Raw genomic sequence first — 23,248 nt, forward strand, 5'->3', positions numbered from 1 at the left:
TTTCCTCTCTTTGCGGTCCTCATCGCTGTCTGTCAGTGGTTCTTCCGCTTCACTCGCCTGAACTCTGTGGGCAAAGGGACAAAGAACCCCCCACACACAATAATGCGATCACCACACGTGTGGATGGTGAACAGATGTTTTATTGAACGGCACTGGATCACGGGTCACCGCTGTACGTAATTATGCAAGAACAATTGCAGTAAATGGCAACAGTGTACTCCATGGGCCACAATTCGCACAATATGCTGCCACACCAGGTCTTGTTAAACATTAACAGTAGGCACATACAAGTAATGCAATTCCATATCGATTAATACTGTGCAACAGTGAGTCCCCAATAGGGCGTACTACTCGTGGGTGGGCATGGTGGACATTCAGCGGGCAGGACGGGCGTTCGCCAGGCGGCCCCCACTAATCCCCAATGGCATGGGAGGCTGCCGCCCCTAGGCATAGGCCGCCGCCCTAGCAAATTGCCTAGTATGCCTAGGGCCGGCTCTGTGTGTATGGACCTTAACTTTTAGATAGCTATGCTTCACCAGCATTTGCTGGTAATATTTTCCATAGGTGAGAAGAGGTATCAGAACAAATAATGTGCGCGGATACCGCTTCTCCCCCATATTGCCTGGTCTTACTGTTACCGCAGAGTCTGTACTGGTTGGGTATTAGTGCTTATTGCCTTATGCAGTAGCCAAGTTCTCTTGGACAGGGTGTTTATTTCAGCTGCAGAGTAATACATTTAAGAATGCAGCACTTACAGCCTGCTATTGTATGCAATAAGTCCTAAAGCGGGTCCCCGTCATTCCTCTTGATGGGCTTGATCCATGTTAAGACTAATGAAACTTAAGCACCACACAATTTCTCCCATAAACTGGAAGTAAGTTTGTAGGCCTACAACAATAAGTCAGTAAATGCAGATCTGCCTCATAATACAGTAATTGACAATATATATACAATGCATAATTCAGCTTGGCATGTTTGGTCATGATAGAGGAGACGGCTTAGCCAGTAGGGATACTAACTGAAACATATATATATATATTGCCGAGTCACTTCACAATAAGTAATCTACACATCTAGTCAGAGGCAGAACTCTGGGAGGCAATGGAGTCATCTGCCGCCAGGCTCCTGCACCCAAGGGGGCACCTTTCCTCCCCTGCAAGTTTAAATCAGTTATTTAAAAGCCAACGATATTTCTTTCTGAGTTAGCTTTTGAGTTCTGAAATATATATGTATTCTCTATCTAAGTACTGAACAGAAATATATATTTTATATAAGGTTATATAGGGTTGTGTGTGTGTGTGTGTGTGTGTGTGTGTGTTGGGGGGGCACCAATATATATCTTGCCTCCGGGCAACTGGAACGAACTTACGCCACTGCATCTAGTGTTATTACTGCTTTATTGTTCACAGATTTTGTTAGAGGTGCCATGTTTTTTCTAAGCACCTAATCGTTTAATACCACTTATGTTTCTATAATCTAATTACTGGACATGTAAAAACAATGATTCCACGTTATATATTATTAAAGTTAATCTCAGTGCGTATTTCTGTAACTTTGGACCTTATTTAGATCGCTTCGGGCAATGTTTTGCGTCTGCGCATACGCAGGCGCGTTTCTGCGCATGTACAGACACAGGGTGCGTGAACCCACGGCGAACAACGGGTTCGCTGGGTGCACACAGGCCACACGGCGAGTGGGGGGGTGAAGAAGAGCGGGGGCTCCGGGCAACCTCATTAGCATATGGGAATGCCGAGCGTTACATGGGCGTTCTCAGGCTAATGAGGCCGTGACGAACATGTGTGTGTGTGTGTCGGGGGGGGGGGGGGCGGGCAGCTGACATCACCGTAATGTCAGCTGCCCGCGCTGTCCTCGCACAGGATGCCCGCAGCTCAAGTGGTCAGCATGGTCGGCGAGCATCGAACGATATCTCCCCGCCTGCGAATGGATGCACTGCGTGCAGCGTCTGATGGACAAATTTTTCAGCCTTGCGAGTCAATCGGAATAGGGTCCAATGTGTGGGAAAGGCCACGCCATACTCACCTACTTCTTTTTCTCCTCCCTAGAGGCCTGGCATCATCAAGCCCCGCCCCTTACTGTAAATGGCACAATTTGCTGGTCCACGAGGAGGGTATGAAATAACAATGTGTCATTTTAGTCCCCGTTTCCCGAAGAGCTGAAAATGCCGGCATTTGATTTGCGGAATGGGGTTTGCCGAACTGATTTCTTGGAGGTAGGCAAGAATGGGCTACGTCTAGGGTGGCCAATATTGGGGTCAGATTCGTTGGGATCCTGGGAGTTGGCCCCAAAATTGCCGGGATTTCGAACACGGGATTAAAGTTGCCAATCCCAGGATTCAGGATTAGACCGCGCATGCACAGTCTAATGTAAGGCAGCACCTGAGCACCCGCTGCCCGTATTCTCCCTTCCCGGTTACACCGTCTGCCTCCTTGGCCACACCGCCAGCCTCGCTTTCAGCATCACCAACTAGCTCCCGGCAGTACAGCTGCCCCCCCGGCTGTACCCGCCCATGTAAGTAAATACTGTATGCACAGTGTCAGGGGCGGGTTTTTTTATAACAGGGAAGCCAATACAGGATCCTAGGATTTTTCAATCACGAATACCAGAAGGTTGCATGGCTAAGTCTTTTTGGCAGGCCAAGTCACCTGGAGCACTCGCTTTCATCAAAAAGCTCCAATTTATGGTTGTGGCTGTGCAACAACCCCTAGAATAAGGCATTGGGGATTCAGCTAGGGTGATAGGGTAAAGAAGTTACTAAAATTCAGATGGGAGATTTTTAACTTTTTTTTTTGAGCTGACAGGCGGTATTTCATGCCCTACCATCCACTAGGGCGTGGTAGGAGAATACAATAGTGTGCCAAGCACAGCGAGCCATGTGAGGGGACGCAATGCAACGTTTCAGTGCCCATGTTGACGGCAGTGGCGTAGCTACATTTTGGGCGCCCCCCCGCCATTAGGGGGGGGGAGCGCCCATACCCACCCCCGCCGCCGCCCCGTCAAGCACCCCCACCCCCCCCCCCCGGCCGCCCCGTCGCCTATGCTAACCCCCTCCCCCGCAGTCTTACCTATCGCGCTGGTCCCGGCGGCTCCGTTCTTCTGCTGAGGACCACCACAAAATGGCCGCCCCCATACAGCAGACAGTTTCAGAGAACAGTGTGCTATATAGGGGCGGCCATTTTGTGGTGGTCCTCATCAGAAGAACGGAGCCGCCGGGACCAGCGAGATACGTAAGTCTGCGGGGGATTGGGGGGGGGGGGTAACTATAGCACCGCAGCCCCCGGCGCCCCCACATGCACATGCGGTGCTATAGTTACGCCCCTGGTTGACGGTGTCGAAATTTGGTACAAAAAAAAAGTGCAAAACCCCATGTTGACCTTTTGACGGTGCCACACATGTTTCAAGGAGCTGTACAGAGAGCATACAATACAACAGTACAGGGAGACAGAGCTTAACATTACAGTAAATTAATAACAAAAATAGAGAACAGGTAACAAAGTGCACCACAATTCAATACACAATACAGCGTATATGTAAGTAGCCAGGGAGTAATCAGCGTACTACTAGGGGCTGGCAGCTGTAGAGAGAAGAGCCTTTAGCAGTAGGAGAGTGTTCAGGCAAAGATGGGTGCTGTGTAGGGGAGAGCTGTAAGTGAGGAGAAGAGGAACATTATCATAGCAAGGCTGCTTCACTGCTGCATAGTTGATTTAGCTTCTTAAAATAAACCTTTTACAGGGACACCGTGCGAATTTCGCAGCCTTGTGAGTCCCCAAAATGCCGTCTGCACGACCCCCCACCCGAACCACCACAGATATGCGAATGGCTGATTTGTATAATCATCAAAGGGGAGAAATGGCTCCCCTGCCTGCCCCCCCCCCCCCCCCCCACCCTAAGCATTGGCAAGTGTGTATGCACTTGCTGATGCCAGCACCCTGCCACACCCACTATATCAGGGTTGGTGGGGATCGCCTAATGTGTATGTGGCTTAATAGCTATGTTGTAGAACTGTGCCGATACATCCGGATGTGTATGGACAGTATGTATAGTGTTTGTATATGCGAGATTTCCTTCTGGCTCTATGGGTTTCACACTGTGTCATCTGGTGTCTTCTCATCATTCGGTTATTCTCAGCACAACAACAAGCTCTCTACAGCCGAATACGAGAACGGAATAATATTATTATTAGATAACATAGACTTCTGTCTATGGCCCAGTTGGCACTGAGGCACCCAGTGTTCTACATTGACATGTTGCCTAGGGCACTACATGGTCTTATTCACACTCAGACTGAACATGAGCAGTACATTCAACATTCCCCTATGGGCTATTTCACACACTCCGGCTCCTGCCGGGCGGTGAAAACCCTTAGGGCCAGGAAGCAGTCAGTGCCGGTGCAAGTCACCGGAGCGCCCCAGGCGGGATAGGGAGGGGGGCGCCCCGGTGCTCACCTGTTCCAATGGGCGGGGGGATGGCTGCGTTGTGGCCGCCACGTTGCTCCATGGTAAGGTGCGTTGCGCCCGGGTGATGCTGCCGCTGGGTAATGCTGCGCTGCTGGCTGCGTAGGTTCACGGGGGGGGGGGGGAGGGAATGTTTGCGCGAAGCGACCGTAGGTCACTTCACAGGGGGTGGGTCGCTCACAGAGAAATCTGAGGGGGAGGGGGATGCAGCGGCGGCACTTACCTCCATCCAGGGGGGGGGGCTGCTCACAATTGCCGCCCTCCAGTGGCCGGCGCCCTAGGCAAATGCCTAAGGCTGCCTAGTGGTGGTGCCGGCCCTGGAAGTAGTGCAGCACACAGCAGTTTAGAATGGAGTGGATGGCCACAGCCCGGCAGCCGTCCCTTCCAGTGGTGGTAACCGGCTGCAACCGGACGGTTGGGCCGTGGCTGTCCCGTGTCAATGGACACAATAGTGTCCATTTACAACTAAAGTGTGCGGCATGGCTTTTGGCCGTACGGGTTTTCGCCGCCCGGCAGGAGCCGGAGTGTGTGAAATAGCCCTATTTGTTTCTAATACCAAAGAGCTAGTGATACAAATATTTCCTTAATACATTATGGCCTTTATTAAATGTGGCTGGCGAGGGGGTTAAACGGGGGGATCGTAGAAAACAAGCCATCCTTGCTATTTAACCCCTGCGCCAGCCACTCACCGTATTCAATGTTCCTCACAGGGCGGCGAGGATTCCCCCAAACAGAGAGGCGCGCGGCTAATGCAGGTAACCCCCTGCATTTAACCGCGAGTCTCACTGTTTCTGCGGCCGCATATGCTGATTCCCCGTAGCTCCATAAACGGAGGGGGGGTCAGTTGAATACTGACAGGGCGAGCTGTGACAGTGGGTGAGCGGTCGCACTCGCCCCGGCATTGAATGGCTTGCTGAATTAAATAGTACAAACAGAATACGTGTCCTATACTTGCAGCTAAATTGTTTCATTTCCCCACTATTGGATGTAGTCATGTAGTTGACATTTACAACGTCGACAATCATACGACGATGACATGTCGCTATCTGCAGAATGCTGGAATGCTCACAATACAGACATGTAAAACGTCAACATTCTGCATGGATCTCCAGTGGAGGATTAATGGTTAGGGCTATACTCCCTGCTGGAATATCCGCCAAATCCACCAAAGGACATCATCACCGGACTGCCAGGCCCAGCAGTTACAGCTGGAGTCATATGACCTGTTATATAGTCTTCATTCTAGCACCCTGCTCCTTGTAAAATCCTTGCAGTTCCTCCTTCCAGCCTGGGGTGTCACTCTCTGCTGTGGTGTTTCTACAACAGTCTGGTTTGTATCTCAACATTGAGATTCAAACTCGACTGTTCTTGAAGCACCACAGCAGACAGCGACACCCCAGGCAAGAAGGAGGAACTGCAAGGATTTTACAAGGAGCAGGGTGCTAGAATGAACACTATTATACCAGATAAGTCACCACTAGAGCACCAGGGAAATTTTGTTGACATTTTACTTAATGAATGTTGGACGAGTTCAATGCCGGCAATCCAAGTAAACCACACTCCTGACTACTCAGTGCTCAATACGTGTTCTTTGGTCGCTTTTGGCAACACCACTTTATTAAGTAGGCCCAACTGTCTACTATACATAATTAGCTAATCTGATCATTTGTTTCATCAACAAAGTAGCCTATAGCTGGGTACACACTGGAGTGATGGGGAGTCCTTTCATCATCCCCGTCAGCCCAGATCACCCATACACACTATAGCAATATTAATGAAGGATGTAACAATCACTGAGTGTTGATAGCACGGCAGAGAATTTGCAGTCCAGGGTGATATTGTGACTGTGCATGCGTACGCGTTGTAGCGGGCATCCTGCAAAAGAATCCTGCTACTTTTTTAAATCACATGTTGATTGACAGGAAGCCGGCATTTGTGGGTGTCACGTGGCTGGTTTCTTGGAGTGTCAGGGAAAAGGTAGGTGTGCCCAGTCGTTTGATGGGAAGGCGTGCGAGGTCACCTCTGGCACCAATCCGACTGCTTCTATCGCAGCGGCCGAGTAAGTCCTGGGCTACACAAAGACTGAACACGTTGGGAAAGTCATCCTATGGTTTGCGGCTGGCAAATGGATTTGTAGCTAATCGCTGATCCAGCTCATTTTCCCAAGCCCTGCTAAGCAATTCCTAGGCTTGCACTAAGTGGGACATCACTCTGTCTGGGCGGACGATACCCGATTGCAGGGTTCAGCAATTTAGCAGAGCAGCGATCAGGTCTGAATAACCCCCAATGTTCTATCCTTCATTAACTTGAACTATGTCTCTGGCAATGCCGCTTGGCGGATGGCATATTGCCCAGTGTGTACCTGGCTAACATCTGCACATATCTGTTCATATCAGCAGATCATATTTCAGTCCTAATACTGAAAATGCCAGGAATACCCATTTGATTTTGAACAGATGCAGTACTGTAGGCTGCACACAAAACAATACGTAGCCAATCTGATTGCAAACAATCAAATTAAATCCCCACATTTGCACATGTACTGTATGGGCAGTTTACAGTGCAAGCGTTTACAGGAAGAGTCCTTATTTACTTATGCTAACCACACACAGACCGACCGGTCCAGTGAGCACATTGATCAGTTTATAACATGGACAGTCAAATTCGACAAGCACTCAGCGTCACCGCATCACAATTCAAGCCAGACAGGTCTACAGATGATCCCATATTGGGGCAATAATAGACATATAGCACATGGGAGAATTATTTGATCTCATTGTGCTTATTTTAGGCTCATAGTCATGATAGATGATATACTGTATAGGTAATTTGCCTGCACCAACAAATATTTTCTTGCCGATAACGGTAGCAACAGCTGTGGCCATGTTGCATGGCCCTTGCTAACGACATCCCCGACGGTCCTACATTTATGACCGATGGAGGCTGTAGCTGACAATGCATGGGCATGTGCATCTTCAGTGCCACAGGGGGGCATTCAATCTTGGGTCAGGGCTGTTGAGCTGGCATGACAGCCGTGACCCTGTCCCGTTCTCGGGCTGCTCAACCGAGAGTTTGCAAGCGGGATTCAATGGGGTGCATACACACTTTTCAACACAAGCGGCAGAAGGACAGAGGGCAATCGGCAGCGTGACATCGATAGCGGTATCATCAGATTGAGCTGCACGCATGAACAACCCGAAACGACTCATGGGAGCGTGTCATAAACACTGGAACAATTCTAAAGTCCCGATACGTCGGAATCGGCCAAATCATTACAAATATTGTCTAATGTGTACCCAGCTGTGGCCGTGCACAATGTATTGTGCATTAACTCTTAATAAACGTGTCACTTTGTTAAAGAGAATGCTGCTGGTATAGGTTATTGAGGATATTTTTATATGACCTTTGCAAAAAATGTGTAGGGCCAGAACAACATAATAACAAAGACAACACTAATTTGGCCCTGTTGCTTAATGCCATCCCCAGATGTGAACAAGCGGTGACTTGTAGAGACATCGGGTGAGATATAATAGGATGAGAGATTCAGAAAGTGAGAGATTTGGTGAGAAATCGCCAGTTTTTTTAAAGCCGCAATCATTTACACTGCAAAACCAGTTTGATTTTGCAGTGTAAATGATTGCCGCTTTAAAAAAACTGGCGATTTCTCACCAAATCTCTCACTTTCTGAATCTCTCATCCTATTAAATCTCACCCACCATTTCTCCCAACCACAGTCCCTGCAAGTTACGTTAGTACATAGTGGGATAGTTTGAGTAAAAACAAAAAAAGGCCGTTGCGATACGCACTGCCCCAATTTAATACCCAGGTCCCTAAAATAATTTTATTTTTAAACAAAATATTATTGCATTTCATTTTACATTCTCCCTAATGGAGTAGACATATTGTACATTCCTTATAAATGTGGAAACCCCTATTTTTATTTCTTAAAGTCCCAAAGCCACAAGAAGTATTACAGTATACACTCAGCATTCAAGTATTCTTATTACACTCCAAGGAGGAACAACGCAGATCTCATCAAACTTTTATGCGCTGATGTTTAGTAAATATAGAATAATTTTCACAGTTAAGTAAAATAAAGAATGACTATTAAAAAACCAATAACATTAATAATATGCTTTGGACAATATAGTTTGTTAGCAGGTTGTTTAACCCAGTGATTATCTGTAATAGGAACACTGGATGTGAGATCAGCGCTCAGTTGGAGAATATCAGGGGTGAAATTTAATAGGATGAGAGAATCAGAAAGGGTGAGATTTGGTAAGAAATCTCCGAGTTTTTTAAAGCAGCAATCAGCAGTGTAAATGATTGCCGCTTTAAATAAAAATATATGGAGATTTCTTACCAAATGTCTCCCTTTCTGTTTCAGAGGAACACCTGCATCAGGAGTAGGTGGTACACAATGGGCCTTATTCTGGTTCACTCTTTCTGACAAAGATACCCCCAGATACTAGAATAACCCCCAATGTAACACAGACATTGCTGGCTAGCTCCACTGTAGTAGGACTATCATGATTAACCTCCCACTTGCTGCAAGAAATGCAATATCTCTTACTTGAACTGAGATCTCCATGGACCACTGATCTGACTTACCCAGCCTTCAAAGGAGTCTGCTGGTCCGCAGTTCCTGAGGAGGTCCTGGAAGCTGAGGTTGCAGTTGGCCACAAAGTCATCATACCCTATAGGGGTCCCATGGAAGACAGCCAGCTCCATCTTGCTGCCCTCACAGATGGTCACACAGAACTCCTCATTGTAGGTGGGCTTGTTAGTCCGGTGCTTGACGGTGGTCTTCCCGATGGTGCACTCATCCACATTGATAGTGATGTAAGGGTCCAGTAAGGACGATCCCTTCTTAAACACTGAGTGCCTCAGGGACCACCGGGTGGGCTGCAGACCCACTGCTTCTCCGATCTTCAGCTTTAGATTACCACTAAACCTCATGGTCCCAGCCATAGACATGGAAGGAGATCTTGGGGTGGTGGGCAGTTGCGAATCCAGCTTGCAAACACTCCTTACTGGGGCAGGTGGTCTCTGTCACTTTGCACCTGCAGCAAGTCTTCCTCTGCCCATTGCCAAGACTCCGAGAGAGGGGTTTAACCCAGACCTCATTCAGTGTTTGCAGCCAGTCTCACCTTAGAGAGGCTCCCAAAGTTTCTGCACCCCTCCCTGGGCTGGCACAGAGATTAGCAGTAGGCGCAGTCTTCTTCCGTCCCTTATTAATCAGTCCGAAGTCACGCAGCCCGAGCACTGGGATCCGGTGCACAGATCAGCTCTGTGCACTGAGTCCCGAGACTGCTGCTGCTGGTGTGAGAGGCGAGTCACTCACAACCAGGAAGCCTTCCACTACAGGAGCCGGGTGCAACACCGCCCCTAGCGGTCAGACATGCACTTTGCAGGCAGTGCAAATGTGAGCCTTTGTTGCCAATCTGCTTTGTTACAAAGTTGTTAGATACAAGCATATACATGTAAGGACGATTGTATGATTACACCAAGGAGACAAGATAAATTAATACTTTTTGTCAGGTATATATTTTGATTGCAAAAAAAGTTATGTATTTGCTAGGTACAACATGTTGGTGCGAGTTTGCATAAGGTCAATTCTGCAAGTACTGCATCTGGTAATAGTCTGCAAATTGCCATTATGGATATATGCAAATGAAGGAGAACAATAACAATAAGGCTAACCATTGCATTAGATTTACACCCAATTGCTGTAGGAAATGATCTTGTACACACCAAATGCACCTGAGGGGTAGACTGAAGAACTCTTTGTCTAAATAAGAACATAATTGGGGGACTATGTAAAAACCGGACCCGGACCACACTCCGGACTGCCGGACAGGACATCAAAATCTGCAGTCCGGAGCTTGTAGGGTCCGGTCCGGGGGGTGTCCTGTTCGGGGGGTGTCTTGTCCGGGGGTCCCCCTGTGATAGCTATCACCAGGGACATGGTGGAGGGGAGATCACAGCCTCCCCATGTGGTCCGGACCGTCCGGTTTTTGCTACATGCCCGGACCATACAGGGAGGCTTTATTCTACCCCTCCTCCTCTACCTGGTGACAGGTGTCACAGGGTGCCCCCCCGGACAGGACGCCCCAGGACAGGACACCCACGGACCGGAGGCTACAAGCTCCAAAATGCAGAGTTTGTTGTCTGGTCCGGCGGTCCGGGGATTTTGTCCTGGTCCGGTTTTCACCCATACCCCATGATTGGCTAATTCAGACCTGATCGCTCATTTGCAAATTTGCGAATGGTTAGCCGCCGCCCTGTGCAAATCTGAGAGTCCTTTTGTGGGAACCGGCAAAGGTGACCCCATCTGACTTTGCGGTCAGGCTCATTTGCAGGTTCCCACCATAGGACTCCATGGTAAACTCATAACATAGGGTCCTATGGTGAGAACCGCCCAGAGGCTTCCATGTTGATTTCATAACTTGGAAGCCTGTGGAGGAGCGCACAGCCTGTCTGGGCGAGAGATAAAACATCAACCAATCAGCTCCTGTGACTTTTCCAAACACAGCATGTGAAATGACAGAAGCTGATTCGTCTGTGCTTTATCTGTAACTAAATGCGCTAACGTCAGCCACTCTACTTCGTCGCACATTGACACTTATCGCATTCATAATAATCGCACATGCACTAACATATGCAATTATTAATGTAAAGGACAGCTCTCCCGATAAGAACTGTCCTTTGTGATGCAGCTACGGTGCTGGACCTCCGGATCATGCACAGATAGCACCAGCCGTGGGGTATGCAGGAAGAGATCCCAGAGCTGTGGAGAGAAGTGCATAGCTTCTTCTGATGATTCCCTTTATAGTGACAGTGGTACCCTGATGGAGGGGCTTTAGTGCATATGAAAATCTTGTTTGTTTCTGGCATTTTCACTAGTGCATCCTGCCCTAAGTATTTACTTCACAAATATTCCATGCTATATAGACCCATGAGGATTACGTACAAAAATAACTGTTAGGAACAGATCAGTCAGCTGCCAAAGAGGAATTATAAAATGGAACATAGCAGTTAAATAGGAAATTGATTTATTGCCTACAAAAATAACACAGATCTTAATAAGACACAATCATATAAATACAATATAGAATAGTTGGATTCTTGCAATAAAAAAAATGATAAGGACTGATTCAGAGTTGATCGCAAATGCAAAATATTTCTCAAATGGGCAAACACATGCTGCAGTGAAGGTGGGGCAGATGTAACATATGCAGAGATAGTGAAGGTGCATACACACTATGGCCCTTATTCAGAGCTGATCGCAGTACAAATTTGTTCTCAAAATGGGCAAAACCATGCTGCACTGCAGTTGTGGCAGATGTAACATGTGCAGAGAGAGTTACATTTGGGTGTGGTGTGTTCAGGGCCGGTGCGAGCCCCCCGCCCGCCCCATGCAAAAAAAAAAAGCGCCGCCTGCCCGGGGGGGGGTTGTGGGGAGGGTGCGGACGATACTTGCTGCGGCACGGCGGGGGGGGGGGGTTGCAGCCGATACTGCGGTGGGCGCTCGCACCCCCCACCCCCCGGAGCACTGTACCTGCTGTTACAAGCCGCGATATGCAGCTTCCGGGTGCTGCGAGTCCTCTCCGTCCTTGCTGAAATCCCCCCAGCAGGGAGCGGGCAGCGCGCCCGGGGGACAGCAATAATTCACGCCGGGCGGGATAGGAAGCTTTCTGGTACCTCTTTATGGTACCTCGGTGGCTCAGTACCGCCCTCCAGTGGCCGGCACCCTATGCAAATGCCTAGTCCTGCCTAGTGGTGGCGCCGGCCCTGGGTGTGTTGAAACTAAAAACTAAACTTCAGTGTAAAAATAATGTACAATGCCATACAATGTTAAATGCCTCCAGAATGTTAAATGCCCCCCCCCCCCCCATTGTCAACGCGACCCCCACTATCAACGCCAACCCAAAGCATAGCGAGCCCGCGAGGAGCGGCGGTACGCGTCCTCCAACCTTTTCATACCCCCACTATCCACGTCGGTGTGGAGTTGATTTTAGATAGTGTGGCGAGCGCAGCGAGCCACCGAGCCCGAAGCGTGGCGATTGCAGCGAGCCCCGTGAGGGGCTGCGGAATACATGTAAAGTAATCCGCGTCTCCTCGAGGGGCTCGCTGCACTCGCCACGCTTCGGGCTCGCCACACTATCTAAAATCAACTCCACACCGAAGTGGAGAGTGGGGGTATGAAAAGGTCGGAGGACGATATGGGTGATATATCAATGCATCATTGGCCAGTGTGAACCATTGACAGAGCGATCTGTGAACGGCGTCATTCACAGTTATATCGCGTCGGCTGTGCAACAGAGCTGATGCCCAATATATCTAAAGACATATTTGCCTACCTGACCCTCTCCATGAGGGAGAAAATGCTCTGTTCCTGGACTTCCCTGGTAATGTATGATTGCCATCACCTGTGGTGAGCTAGTTAATTGACAAGAAATGTGTTTCACCGCAGGTGATGGCAATCATACATTACCAGGGAGGGAAGTCCAAGAACGGAGAATTTTATCCCTCATGGAGAGGTCAGGTAGGCAAGTATGTATCATGTGACCGGCGTCTGATGACGCATGGGTATTGTAGTCCCCGGCAGGCCAAATGAGGCCTGTAATCAAACGTCAATGTGACATCTCCGGGCACAGTACTTCCGGGATATTGGTCACGTGACTGACGCCCGAAGTGTTATGGGCTTTAAAGTCATTACACTGCGGCAAGGTCATGTGATGTGATCACGTGACCCATATCATAATGACATCATCAGCCTGGGCAGGGTTAATCCTGGAGGGGGTATCCCTTTATTAAGGGATCCCCACACCCCAAGGCTTCCTGCCTGGGCTGACGGGTCAGGGGGATAATGGTTTGGCTGTGGGACCTTATATAATAAATGTCCCCGACTGTGGCATCTATGCTGGCTGGTTGGGCCTGGTGCTGGTTCACAAAATATGGGGGACCCCTATTAGTTTTGTCCCCCGTATTTTGGGAACCAGGACCAGACTTTGAGCTTGATGCTGATTTTAAAAATTCCAGGTATCCCCAACATTTTTTTGCCCCATGAATTTTTTAAACCAGGACCAGCTCTATCCGTGCAGTCTTCACCCAAATACGCCTGGGAAATGAATTGTATTTTCCACACATATTTTCGCTGAAGTTACCAGCCGTATATTACATATGGCTGGTTAGCAAATTAGGACTCACCATTCAAATGAATGGTGATTCCTAGTCATATTCTTTTGATGATGCATTCATATTCCTGATTAGGAATACAAATATGCCTGTCAAAAGAATACTAATTGACGAATAGGCGTCGGCATAGTAAATGCCAAAAAAAAGCATAGGCAGTCATATTTTCATACGACTGCCTAATAATACGCCAATTTCAGGCATATTCGCCTTAGTAAATTTCCCCCAATGTCTTGATCCTAATAAATGCCAAAGTGGCATGTTCCACATAAAATGTAATTATATACAAACACAAATACAAGCTACAAACTAAATTAAAGACATTGTAATTAAACTCAAACATCTGTTGTTGTTTTCTTTTTTAAATTGAATAAATATTTTCTGTCTTGCAATAGTCCAAATGGAAATGCAAGCAAGCGAATAGACAGCTTTGATGTCACATAACAAATCCACAACGATAAGGAATTAAGTACCATCAGCTGCAGCGGACAACAGGCGCTCAGCCAATGAGGAAAAGCATTAGTGCTGCTGCTGCTGCTGCTGCTGCTGCTGTCATTATCAGCCGTCAGCACTCAACTGAAACTTTTCCTAAAAGGTGTATGTAGATGAAACACAAGTCATCTGGACACAGAGGGCGAGATGTACTAAAGGGAAAATGCGGTAAAACGGGGGTTTTACCGCATTTTTCTATTTACCATCACCCGTCCGCCCCGTTTTCGCTTGGCAGGGTATCGCCACCCAGAGGGTGGCGATACCCTATAGAAGTCTATGGGCTTCTATCGCCGCCCGATGTACGCGCGCGCCCCCCCACCCTCCCGTCCTCCTGATCTCCTCCTCCCCCAGCAGGTGTCACAGCCGGCAGGACATCTGGCTTCAGGGGGGAGGAGGAGACGCAGGGGGACACTGGCAGCCGCCGGGAGGTGACGGACACCCTCACAGACCACATCAAAGGTATCGCGGGGGTCTCCGTCACCACAACCCGATGCTAGCCGCATATGTTAGTACATATGCGGCAGCATCGCGGCGGCTGCCATGCGAAGGGCAGCGATGTATATTAATACATCCCGCCCAGAGAACTGTCAAAGGGGGTTATTCTGAAGTGATTGTAGCCCTGCAATTTCACAGGGTGTCTGATTATCGAACAACTGCGCATGCATATGGATCGTAGCGAGCATGCGTGAGGCCATTCAGCTGAGAAATCCAGCGTCTTTTCTGATCACAAGTCATTCTCAAGCAGACTTACAGGAAGCCGGCATCGGTGGGGTGACAATGGGAATGTTGACAGTCAAAGGGTCAACATGGGGTTTTTCACATTTTTTGCTGACAGGCGGTATTTCATACTCTACCCTCCACTACGGCATGTTGGGAGAATATAATAGTGTGCCGAAGGCATCAAGGCACAGTAACCGAAGCATGCCAAGCACATTTAGATGGTGTCCATGTCGACGATGTCGCCATTTCGGACAAAAAACCCTTTGACTGTTGACCTTCCCATTGTCGATCTAATGCTTGTGTCACTGCGGAGAGGGGGCAGGGCTTAAATTACATGAAATGCGGCACTTGCGTCATTTTTGACCCGCCACTTCTCTGTGGATCCGCAAATTCCGGTAATTGAATCAGCAGGGAAGGGGGGTGTGGGGACTCTCCCCCAAGCCCAAAAAGTCTGCAGCACCCCCCCCCCTCCCAACATTAATTATAAATGTTCTCTCCTACATACTCATTGCCAGGGGTTACATGCTTGTTGCCAGGGGTTACATGCTTCTTGCATTACTCTGGGCATGGAAGGAGGGAGGCAGTACACGGGTGCCCACAGCAAGGAAGCGCTCCCATTGATTAAGGCTATACATGGTGCCTATTTTACTGCTGTTTAATGCTTTAAACAATAGGAGCTCTACCTTGGGGCATGAGTCTCATAAAGTGCGCTTCTGGGCCAGGGACCAGTCACCCAGAGGAATACTTGTCAATTTCTATGTACCCCTGCATCTCTCCATCCCACTGCCCCTTCTGCACCTCTCTGTCCCCGTGTCCCCCCTGCACAACTGTATCATACTCCAATAAACAGATCAATAAATAAATAGATCATAAAAAGTACTACCAAAATATCTGCCACTTTTCTAACCTCTAATAGCAGGTGGGAGATGCGGTAGGTACTGTAGCAGGTGGGCAGCAGGCACCGACGGGCAGGTGAGGGAGGTCAAGTTCTGTGCTAGCACGTGTGGCTGGGACCCTGGCTCATTCTGCAGCCTGAGCGCCAGCCACTCCCGGCGCAGGCAGCAGCTTTACATTCAGACTCAGCCGTCGAAGCCCAGCACTGCACTGCACAGTGTCGCGAATGGAGTCTGGGGTCACTTCACCCTCCCACCTCCTCCAGGAGCGCAGATGTAGCAGTGGGGATGGATGGCGAGGTGGATTGATGTCTTTTCGCGCAGGAGCCAATCTCTCAGTGTGGGTGCTCTGCCTCTCACTTCAGGCACACCCTGCCGTGGCTCCCTCAAACTCCATTTTATGTAGCGAACCCCACAGACCTCGCTGGCGCTAGCTCCCCCAAGCCACTGCGGGGTCTGTGGTGCGATAGTTACACCACTGGACTATATCATACAGCCCACCAAGAACCTCCTTAATCTGACTGGACCATTATTAGCAGTGGTATCCTTGTGTATTAATGCCTATTTCCCTTTAGATTGTACACTTGCTTTAAGCATTACAGTATACTCCACTTTTTTGTGAATGCATTGTATGTGCCTTTAGGGTAATGCAATGCCACTTCCAATGTTGTTATGTATGAGTTCCTTTTATGTTGGTGTTCTCCAATAAGCCAGGTAGCTAGTATGCCACTATCGATGGGCAGTTGCACTATCGATGGCAATGGCAACGATGGCCATCCCTAGAAGAGACTGCTGTTAAGCAGCAACCTCCCTGCACCGACACAGCCATGCCTGCAAATGAAGCTGCTGCTACTGACAGGTCAGGGGCCAGGTGGGGCGGAGCTGGTGGTAGTGGTGAGGGTGCTATTGGTGATCCTGGGGCATTAGTACCAGCCCCCCTCTTAGTGGCAGTGTCCATGACCATCAAACACAACATACAGTAACATTACAAAGAAAGGGATACTCAATTATCTTATTTCTCAAGTGGCTTTGTCTAGTTCTGCACAAATCCACTTCTAAGGTAAACACAGTGGGCATAATATTTGGAAAGAACATCTTGCATAATCTCATCAGACCCTAGAGAGTTTATGTTGGCATCCTTACTGCCCCATATGTTTTCTGTCTCCGTAAAACAATTCTATTTTAATAAATGGTTATTTTAAATGTACCGTACAATTTGTTCTTAATTCAAGACAGGGACAAGTCGTGTCATTGGGAATTATACTGGTGTGTATTTTATATAGTCGAGTTGACCAAGTCTAAAGACATTTGCAAAAGGTAACTGTTTTATTAGAGTAATATGTGTTCTCCGGAAATACTGGAGCTGCTCATCCCCATCGTTGTCTAATGTCTGTCACTATGAGTTATTATTGTGTTTGTAACAAGTAATACATTTACACACACACTCCACACAAAGAACAAGATTATATGTAAAACATCCTGCAGAATATATCTAAATATTATTATATACTTATATCCTGTAAAATATATATTTATAATAGATGAACTAGTGATGTCAGCCTGGTAGCTGGAGAGTATAATGGTGAGTTCCACCCAGGAATATCTTCTCTTATATAATAGCCCAGAACTGTCAATCTGTGAGTGTGTGTATAACACAGGGCGGAGTCATAGAGTGAACTCTGCCCCACGCCCAGCGTTATAAACACAAGGAATACACACACTGACAGATTGACACAGACAACCACAGCACAATGGTGGAGAGCAGTTCATTGGCAGACACTCAATGCCATCTATTTACCCCCATCTCTCCTGCCCGGACCATACACTGACAGATCGGGACCCTGCATACAGCACCATGCTAACACGTTGACAGAGTAAACTAATCTTCCTCAGCCCGCCCCCAGCCAGGCGTGGTTGTAGCAGATCACGGGTGCCGCTGTTGTTCCTCTATGGAGGTGATGTCCTGGCTGTAGGGAAGATAAGACAGCCGCCTGCTGCTGCTGATCCCCGCAAACACCAGCTGCCCCCCCCCCACCCCCGGCCGAGATCTCCCGGAAGTGTGCCCGGTGCATCTCCACAATCCCCCGGCAGAGTCCCCAGCCGCAACCCCCCCCCCCCCTAATCTCCCAATGTCTCCCCACTGCACCACCTCCATTCTCGGCCTTTTGGCTAAGATCAAGTGTAGTATCTGTGGTACTCTTTACCTAGGACGGCGCCCATCGCGGGCATCGCGTCCATCGTATGCACTAAAGTAACGGGTGCGCCGCGACCGACGCGATGCCCGCGATTTTCCATAGGGATCATTGTTACATTTTTCAATGGACCCGATTTTTCACTTCAATGCCTCAATGCCCGCGATTTTGCCATAGGAAACAATGTTAAATGGGCCACAGAGCCCAAATAGGCATCCTTAGCAGTGAAATGTCCCCCACAATTTTTAACGCCACCCCACGATCCACGCGAACCCGAAGCGTGGCGAGCGCAGCGAGCCCGCGAGGGGCGGCGGTACGCGTCCTCCGACCTTTTCATACCCCCACTATCCACGTCGGCGTGGAGTTGAGAAAAGAATAGTGTGGGGCGCGCAGCGCGCCACCGAGCCCGAAGCGTGGCGAGCGCAGCGAGCCCAGCGAGGGGACGCGGATACCTTCACAGGTAAACGCGGCCCTACGCGGGCTTCACAGGTATCCGCGTCCCCTCGCGGGGCTCGCTGCGCTCGCCACGCTTCGGCCTCGGTGGCTCGCTGCGCTCGCCACACTATTCTATTCTCAACTCCACGCCGACGTAGATAGTGGGGGTATGAAAAGGTCGGAGGACGCGTACCGCCACCCTTCGCGGGCTCGCTGCGCTCGCCACGCTTCGGGTTCACGTGGATCGTGGGGTGGCGTTAAAAATTGTGGGGGACATTTCACTGCTAAGGATGCCTATTTGGGCTCTGTGGCCCATTTAACATTGTTTCCTATGGCAAAATCGCGGGCATTGAGGCATTGAAGTGAAAAATCGGGTCCATTGAAAAATTTAACATTGATCCCTATGGGAAATCGCGGGCATCGCGTCGGTCGCGTCGCACCCGTTACTTTAGTGCATACGATGGACGCGATGCCCGCGATTTTTTACACCCGATGACCGCGATGGACATCGTGGGCGCCGTGCTAGGTAAAGAGTACCGTATCTGTTCTTATCAGTGGGTATGGACTGGCCTCTGGCAGAGAATAGAGAAAGGCTGGACTGAGTAGCTGCTCTGATGGGCGGAGGGTGTGGGACCCCTCTTTTTTTTTGCCTGGGAGTGGTAAAAAGTCTGGCTGAGTACCTTCACCTCTGCCTTTGGTAGGAGGTGTTGTTTCCGTAAATCCACTGGTAAGAGGGGGGGAGAAACACTGGGCCTAGTAGTTTGACTCTCTTGACGGGGTTCGTAGCCCCCGAAGGATGAGACAGCGAAAGGCTCAGTCTAGTATCCATTCCCAAGGAGCGGAGAAAGGCTGGGACCAGTGTTCCCTCTAAGCTGTGCGCGTGTGCGCGCGCACACAATTTGCCAAGCATGCGCACAGACATTACAACAGAGCGCACAAAGCAGCAGTGGTCCCTTTTTGCAGTTGTGGACTAAATTAATGTGTGTTTCACCCAATAACTACATTGTGTGCTGTGTTTTGAATGTTTAAATGTTTTGAATGTTTAATATCACGTTGTTTTCCAGTTATATATAGAAGTGACGCACAAAAATAAAAATTTCCTTCCAAAGTTGCACAGCCAAAATCTTTTGCCGCACACAGCCTTCGTAAAATTAGAGGGAACATTGGCTGGGACTGAGTAGATGGCTCCTGTTCCAGAGGTTCGTAGCCTCTGATGGGGAGACCGCGAAAGGCCCAGCTTAGTACCTTAACCTTGGGATCGGAGAAACACTGAGACTGAGTAGATTGCTCTTCCGAGGGGGTCGCAGCCCCTAAGGGAGTCAGTCGAAAAGCCCAGTGGAGTACCCATTCCCATGCCAGGGGCTGGAAAATGCCCTACGATGGGAACAGAGAAACCTTGGTCGGACGCTGATCGGTCGGTTGCTTGGAGTCCGAGGCTGCACTGTGCCCCCGGGGAAACTCGGGGGTGCCGAACATGCACGGGTGATCCCAAAATCACCATGCACTAGTAAGCACTTGCACTGTGCACTTCCCTTCAGGTAGCGCTGCACGTCCTTACCTCGTCCTTTTGGATGGGGTAGGACAATTTTTCACACCCCCACCCTGGCCCTCTGGCTAGGGTATCTTTATTATTTATTTCTCTTCCCCCTCTCACGTTCGTCACTTTTCACGTTCCTTGTTTTTTGTAGTTTTGTCACGTTTTTTTGGGTAGTGTGGTCGACCCTTTTGGGCCTTCCATTTCCCCAATGTGCCGAAGCTCTCGCCTTTTGGGGAGAGCTTTGTGCCCCCCGAGGACGACCCCGAGCCGCAAGGCGGAGGGAAGTCTACTGAGGGTCTCTCCAAACCTTCGGGTGCGGAGGACCCACCGTCCTAACCCTTCCGGGGGTTGAGGAATGAGGGTCTCTCTATGCTTCGGCGAAGAGGACCCACCGTTCCCTATTTTCCCCTCTTCGGCCTTATGGTTGAGAGGGGTTAGGGGAAAAACGGGGACCGTCTCCTTCGGGAGATGGCCCACTTCGATCGCACGGCCCCCTTTGCACGTGTTTAGGCACAGCACTGGTGGTAGGGAGCACACCTCGGGCTTCTGAGTTTCTTCAAACCTCCATTCCCGTGGAAGGTTCCCCAACCGCACTCCCCCCGCATGTGATCTACCAACAGTGCCCCCCCCCCACATCCTCCACTTCCCGCGGCAGAGTCCCCAGCGGCACCAAACACCCAACCCCGCATTCTCCCGTGTGTCTGCACAGCGCACCACCTCCATTCCTTTCTGGTTCCCAGCTACCCTCCCAATCCCCCCGTGATCTCCCGGCAGTGTCCACGGCGCACCTCCACAATCTCCGGGATGAGTACCCAGCTGCACCCCCCCTTCCCCCCCCCCCCCCGATCTCCCACCAGTGTCCCCAGCCCTCCATTCCCGAGGCAGGATCCCAAAAACGCACCCCTCCCGCAATCTCCTCCATATTCAAAATAAATCTAACAAAGAGAGCGCACATGTACCAGTTGAATTATATTTATTTATAAAAATTCAAGCAATTAAAATACATTTAATATCAAACAACCTTACTACAATCCAGTTTACACTAATTGTTATAATCCCTGAGCACATTCCATTTATGTAGACAATTTATTAGCAATATCCCGGCTCATAAGAGTATAGTGGATCTCAGTTTTTTCTCCACAAAAAGAGCAAATGGTTGCCACTTCTTAGTGGATTCGTTTGTGTCCATTAAAGAAAACCATGTTGTTATTTGAGCAATATAATAAGTAACGTCACCAAATGTTGCACCACATAGAGTCTGTTATATACGGTAGGCATTATTATACCTGTAATTCTTACTGGGTCCTGATAATGGGCGGGATTCACTAATAACCCACGCTGTACATCGCCGGCATTCGCATTGTTAATAATCGCATATGCATTAACATATGCGATTATTAACGCCAAAGCGAAGGCTGGCGATGTGCAGCGGGTTCCCCCCTCCCTCCCTGCTCCCTTACCCGGCTGTGTGACGGCTCCTTTCCTCCTCCCTGCACTCGGAAGCTGTGCAGGGAGGAGGAGATCACTGGTCTGGGCAGCACAGCAGGAGGCTGCCCGGACACAGGTGAGGGGGGTGCGGCGCTGATCGGCGGGGGGTGCGCGGGGCGGCGGGGGATGCGAAGGGAAGCCCATAGGCTTCCATGGGGTTACGCCATCTAGAACTGGCGTAACCCCCCGCAGTGAAGCCCCGGCGGTGGGGCTTTGCTGCATATGAAAAAGCGGTAAAAACCCCGAAAACTGGGTTTTTACGGCATTTTCAGCTTGCTGAATCTCGCCCAATAGGGGTCCAGCAGTAGATAACCAAGGCGCTGTCTGCAGATCACGGATTTCAGCGCCACACGTCAGAAAAGTGACAGGCACCGGCTGTGATGTTTATCTCCATAAAACGTCTTCAGTAGGCTGCCCTCAGCGCCGCTTGTCAGCCCGCCAACAGGCGCTGGGTGGTAAAATGGAAATTAAGCGGTTGCCAGAGAAGGTGGTGTATGGTGGATGCCGCAGAGGTTTGTGGAATTGGTAAAAACAGCCGATAATTCTTGGACAGGGATCAGAATTAGTGGGGCTCAATCCTACATCATAGAAATCTATGTTCGCAAGATCATTTACTGTGCATGCGAACAGCCTCAGTGGGTCAATTAATTTGCAACTGTAAAAATACGCACGCCTCGTCTCCAGGCCCGCCCTCCTGACTTGGATCATCTGTATTGGACTGGGGCCCATCAGTTGATGCAGTGGTATGGGCCCATGTTTAGGGGTATGGTCAGTCTCCAGTGGGAATTTGTTTGCCTAACCTTTTGAGAGTGTGTCACCCGGGCCACGTAATAAATATATATATATATAATATATATATATATTTATATAATAAATATATATTGTAAATACTGCTGGCTCATACATGGTAATGTATATTTATAACAACAATGCACTGCAGAAAATACACCACAGTGCTACGCAGTACAAGGTATAATCAGGGCTGCCGACTTTAATATTGTCCTCTCCGGGAGAAGCCCGGAGAGGAGAGTTTCAGCAGCTGTTTTGGGGGCGGGGCTTGAGCACAATGTCACTAAGCCCCGCCACATTGTGTTAAACAGCTGCATCCACGGATCTCTGTGGAGGGGGCGGGGCTAAAATGATGCTATTTTGCCATTTTAGCTCCACCCCCTCCTCTGAGACCCGCGGATTGTGGCATTTAAATGCCGCGATCAGGGGCGCATCGGGGGGGTCCCCCTGAATCCAGGAGGGTTGTCCACCCTTCCGGGGGGCCGGGAGGGGGACCCAATTTTCGGGAGACTCCCGGCCATTCCGGGAGGGTAGGCAACCCTGGGTATAATTCAACAGAGCAATTCTATAGATAGAAAAAAAACAGGACCATTTACCAGCTTTATATTATGCACATAAAAATGCTGTGTATTTAATCAATGAATACCATCATTGTTAGTGTTTCCATCTCAGCGTTTCGATCTTAATAGGAACTTCCTCAGGAGTCACAAGGTAATCAAAGCAGGATAGAATCGGGATGGACTCTCCTGGCACAGTGTACACATTCCATGTAGACCAGGGAACCTCAAACTAATTTGCTCTGGGACCCCATCAGACAATAAAAATAATATCAGGACCCCAGCAAGTTACTGCAGAAGTTCATCACATCGCATGTGTAGTCAGCAGACAGGACATGCATGGCGCAGCAGCATTGTGGAGGCTCAAAATGATTGGAGGAGTCTAAAATAACAGACAATTCAACAGATTTTCCAGAAAAGTCATCAGCCTGATGGTCAGCAACATGGAGTCGGATGCTGAGCAGGTCGGGACCCA

General features: G+C 49.3%; 1 protein-coding gene and 1 non-coding gene across 2 annotated transcripts in view; one reads left to right on the forward strand and one right to left on the reverse strand.

Annotated features, from left to right (window-relative positions):
• Positions 1 to 9,854, reverse strand: part of PRKCH (protein kinase C eta) — a 185,796-nt gene extending 175,942 nt beyond the window's left edge. Inside the window, exon 1 of the mRNA XM_083166713.1 lies at positions 9,084 to 9,854. Within this exon, the coding sequence (XP_083022839.1) occupies positions 9,084 to 9,449 (366 nt within the window). The 5' untranslated portion in view covers positions 9,450 to 9,854. The remainder of the gene's footprint in view (positions 1 to 9,083) is intronic.
• Positions 9,855 to 17,924: 8,070 nt separating this feature from the next.
• Positions 17,925 to 18,111, forward strand: LOC146050932 (U2 spliceosomal RNA). Its single transcript, XR_014466383.1, has one exon. It is a non-coding gene; the product is annotated as a U2 spliceosomal RNA (small nuclear RNA).
• The last annotated feature ends 5,137 nt before the right edge of the window (positions 18,112 to 23,248 follow it).

The sequence above is a fragment of the Crinia signifera genome, chromosome 12, assembly GCF_055691185.1.
Source record: "Crinia signifera chromosome 12, ASM5569118v1, whole genome shotgun sequence".
NCBI classification, from domain to species: Eukaryota; Metazoa; Chordata; class Amphibia; order Anura; family Myobatrachidae; genus Crinia; species Crinia signifera.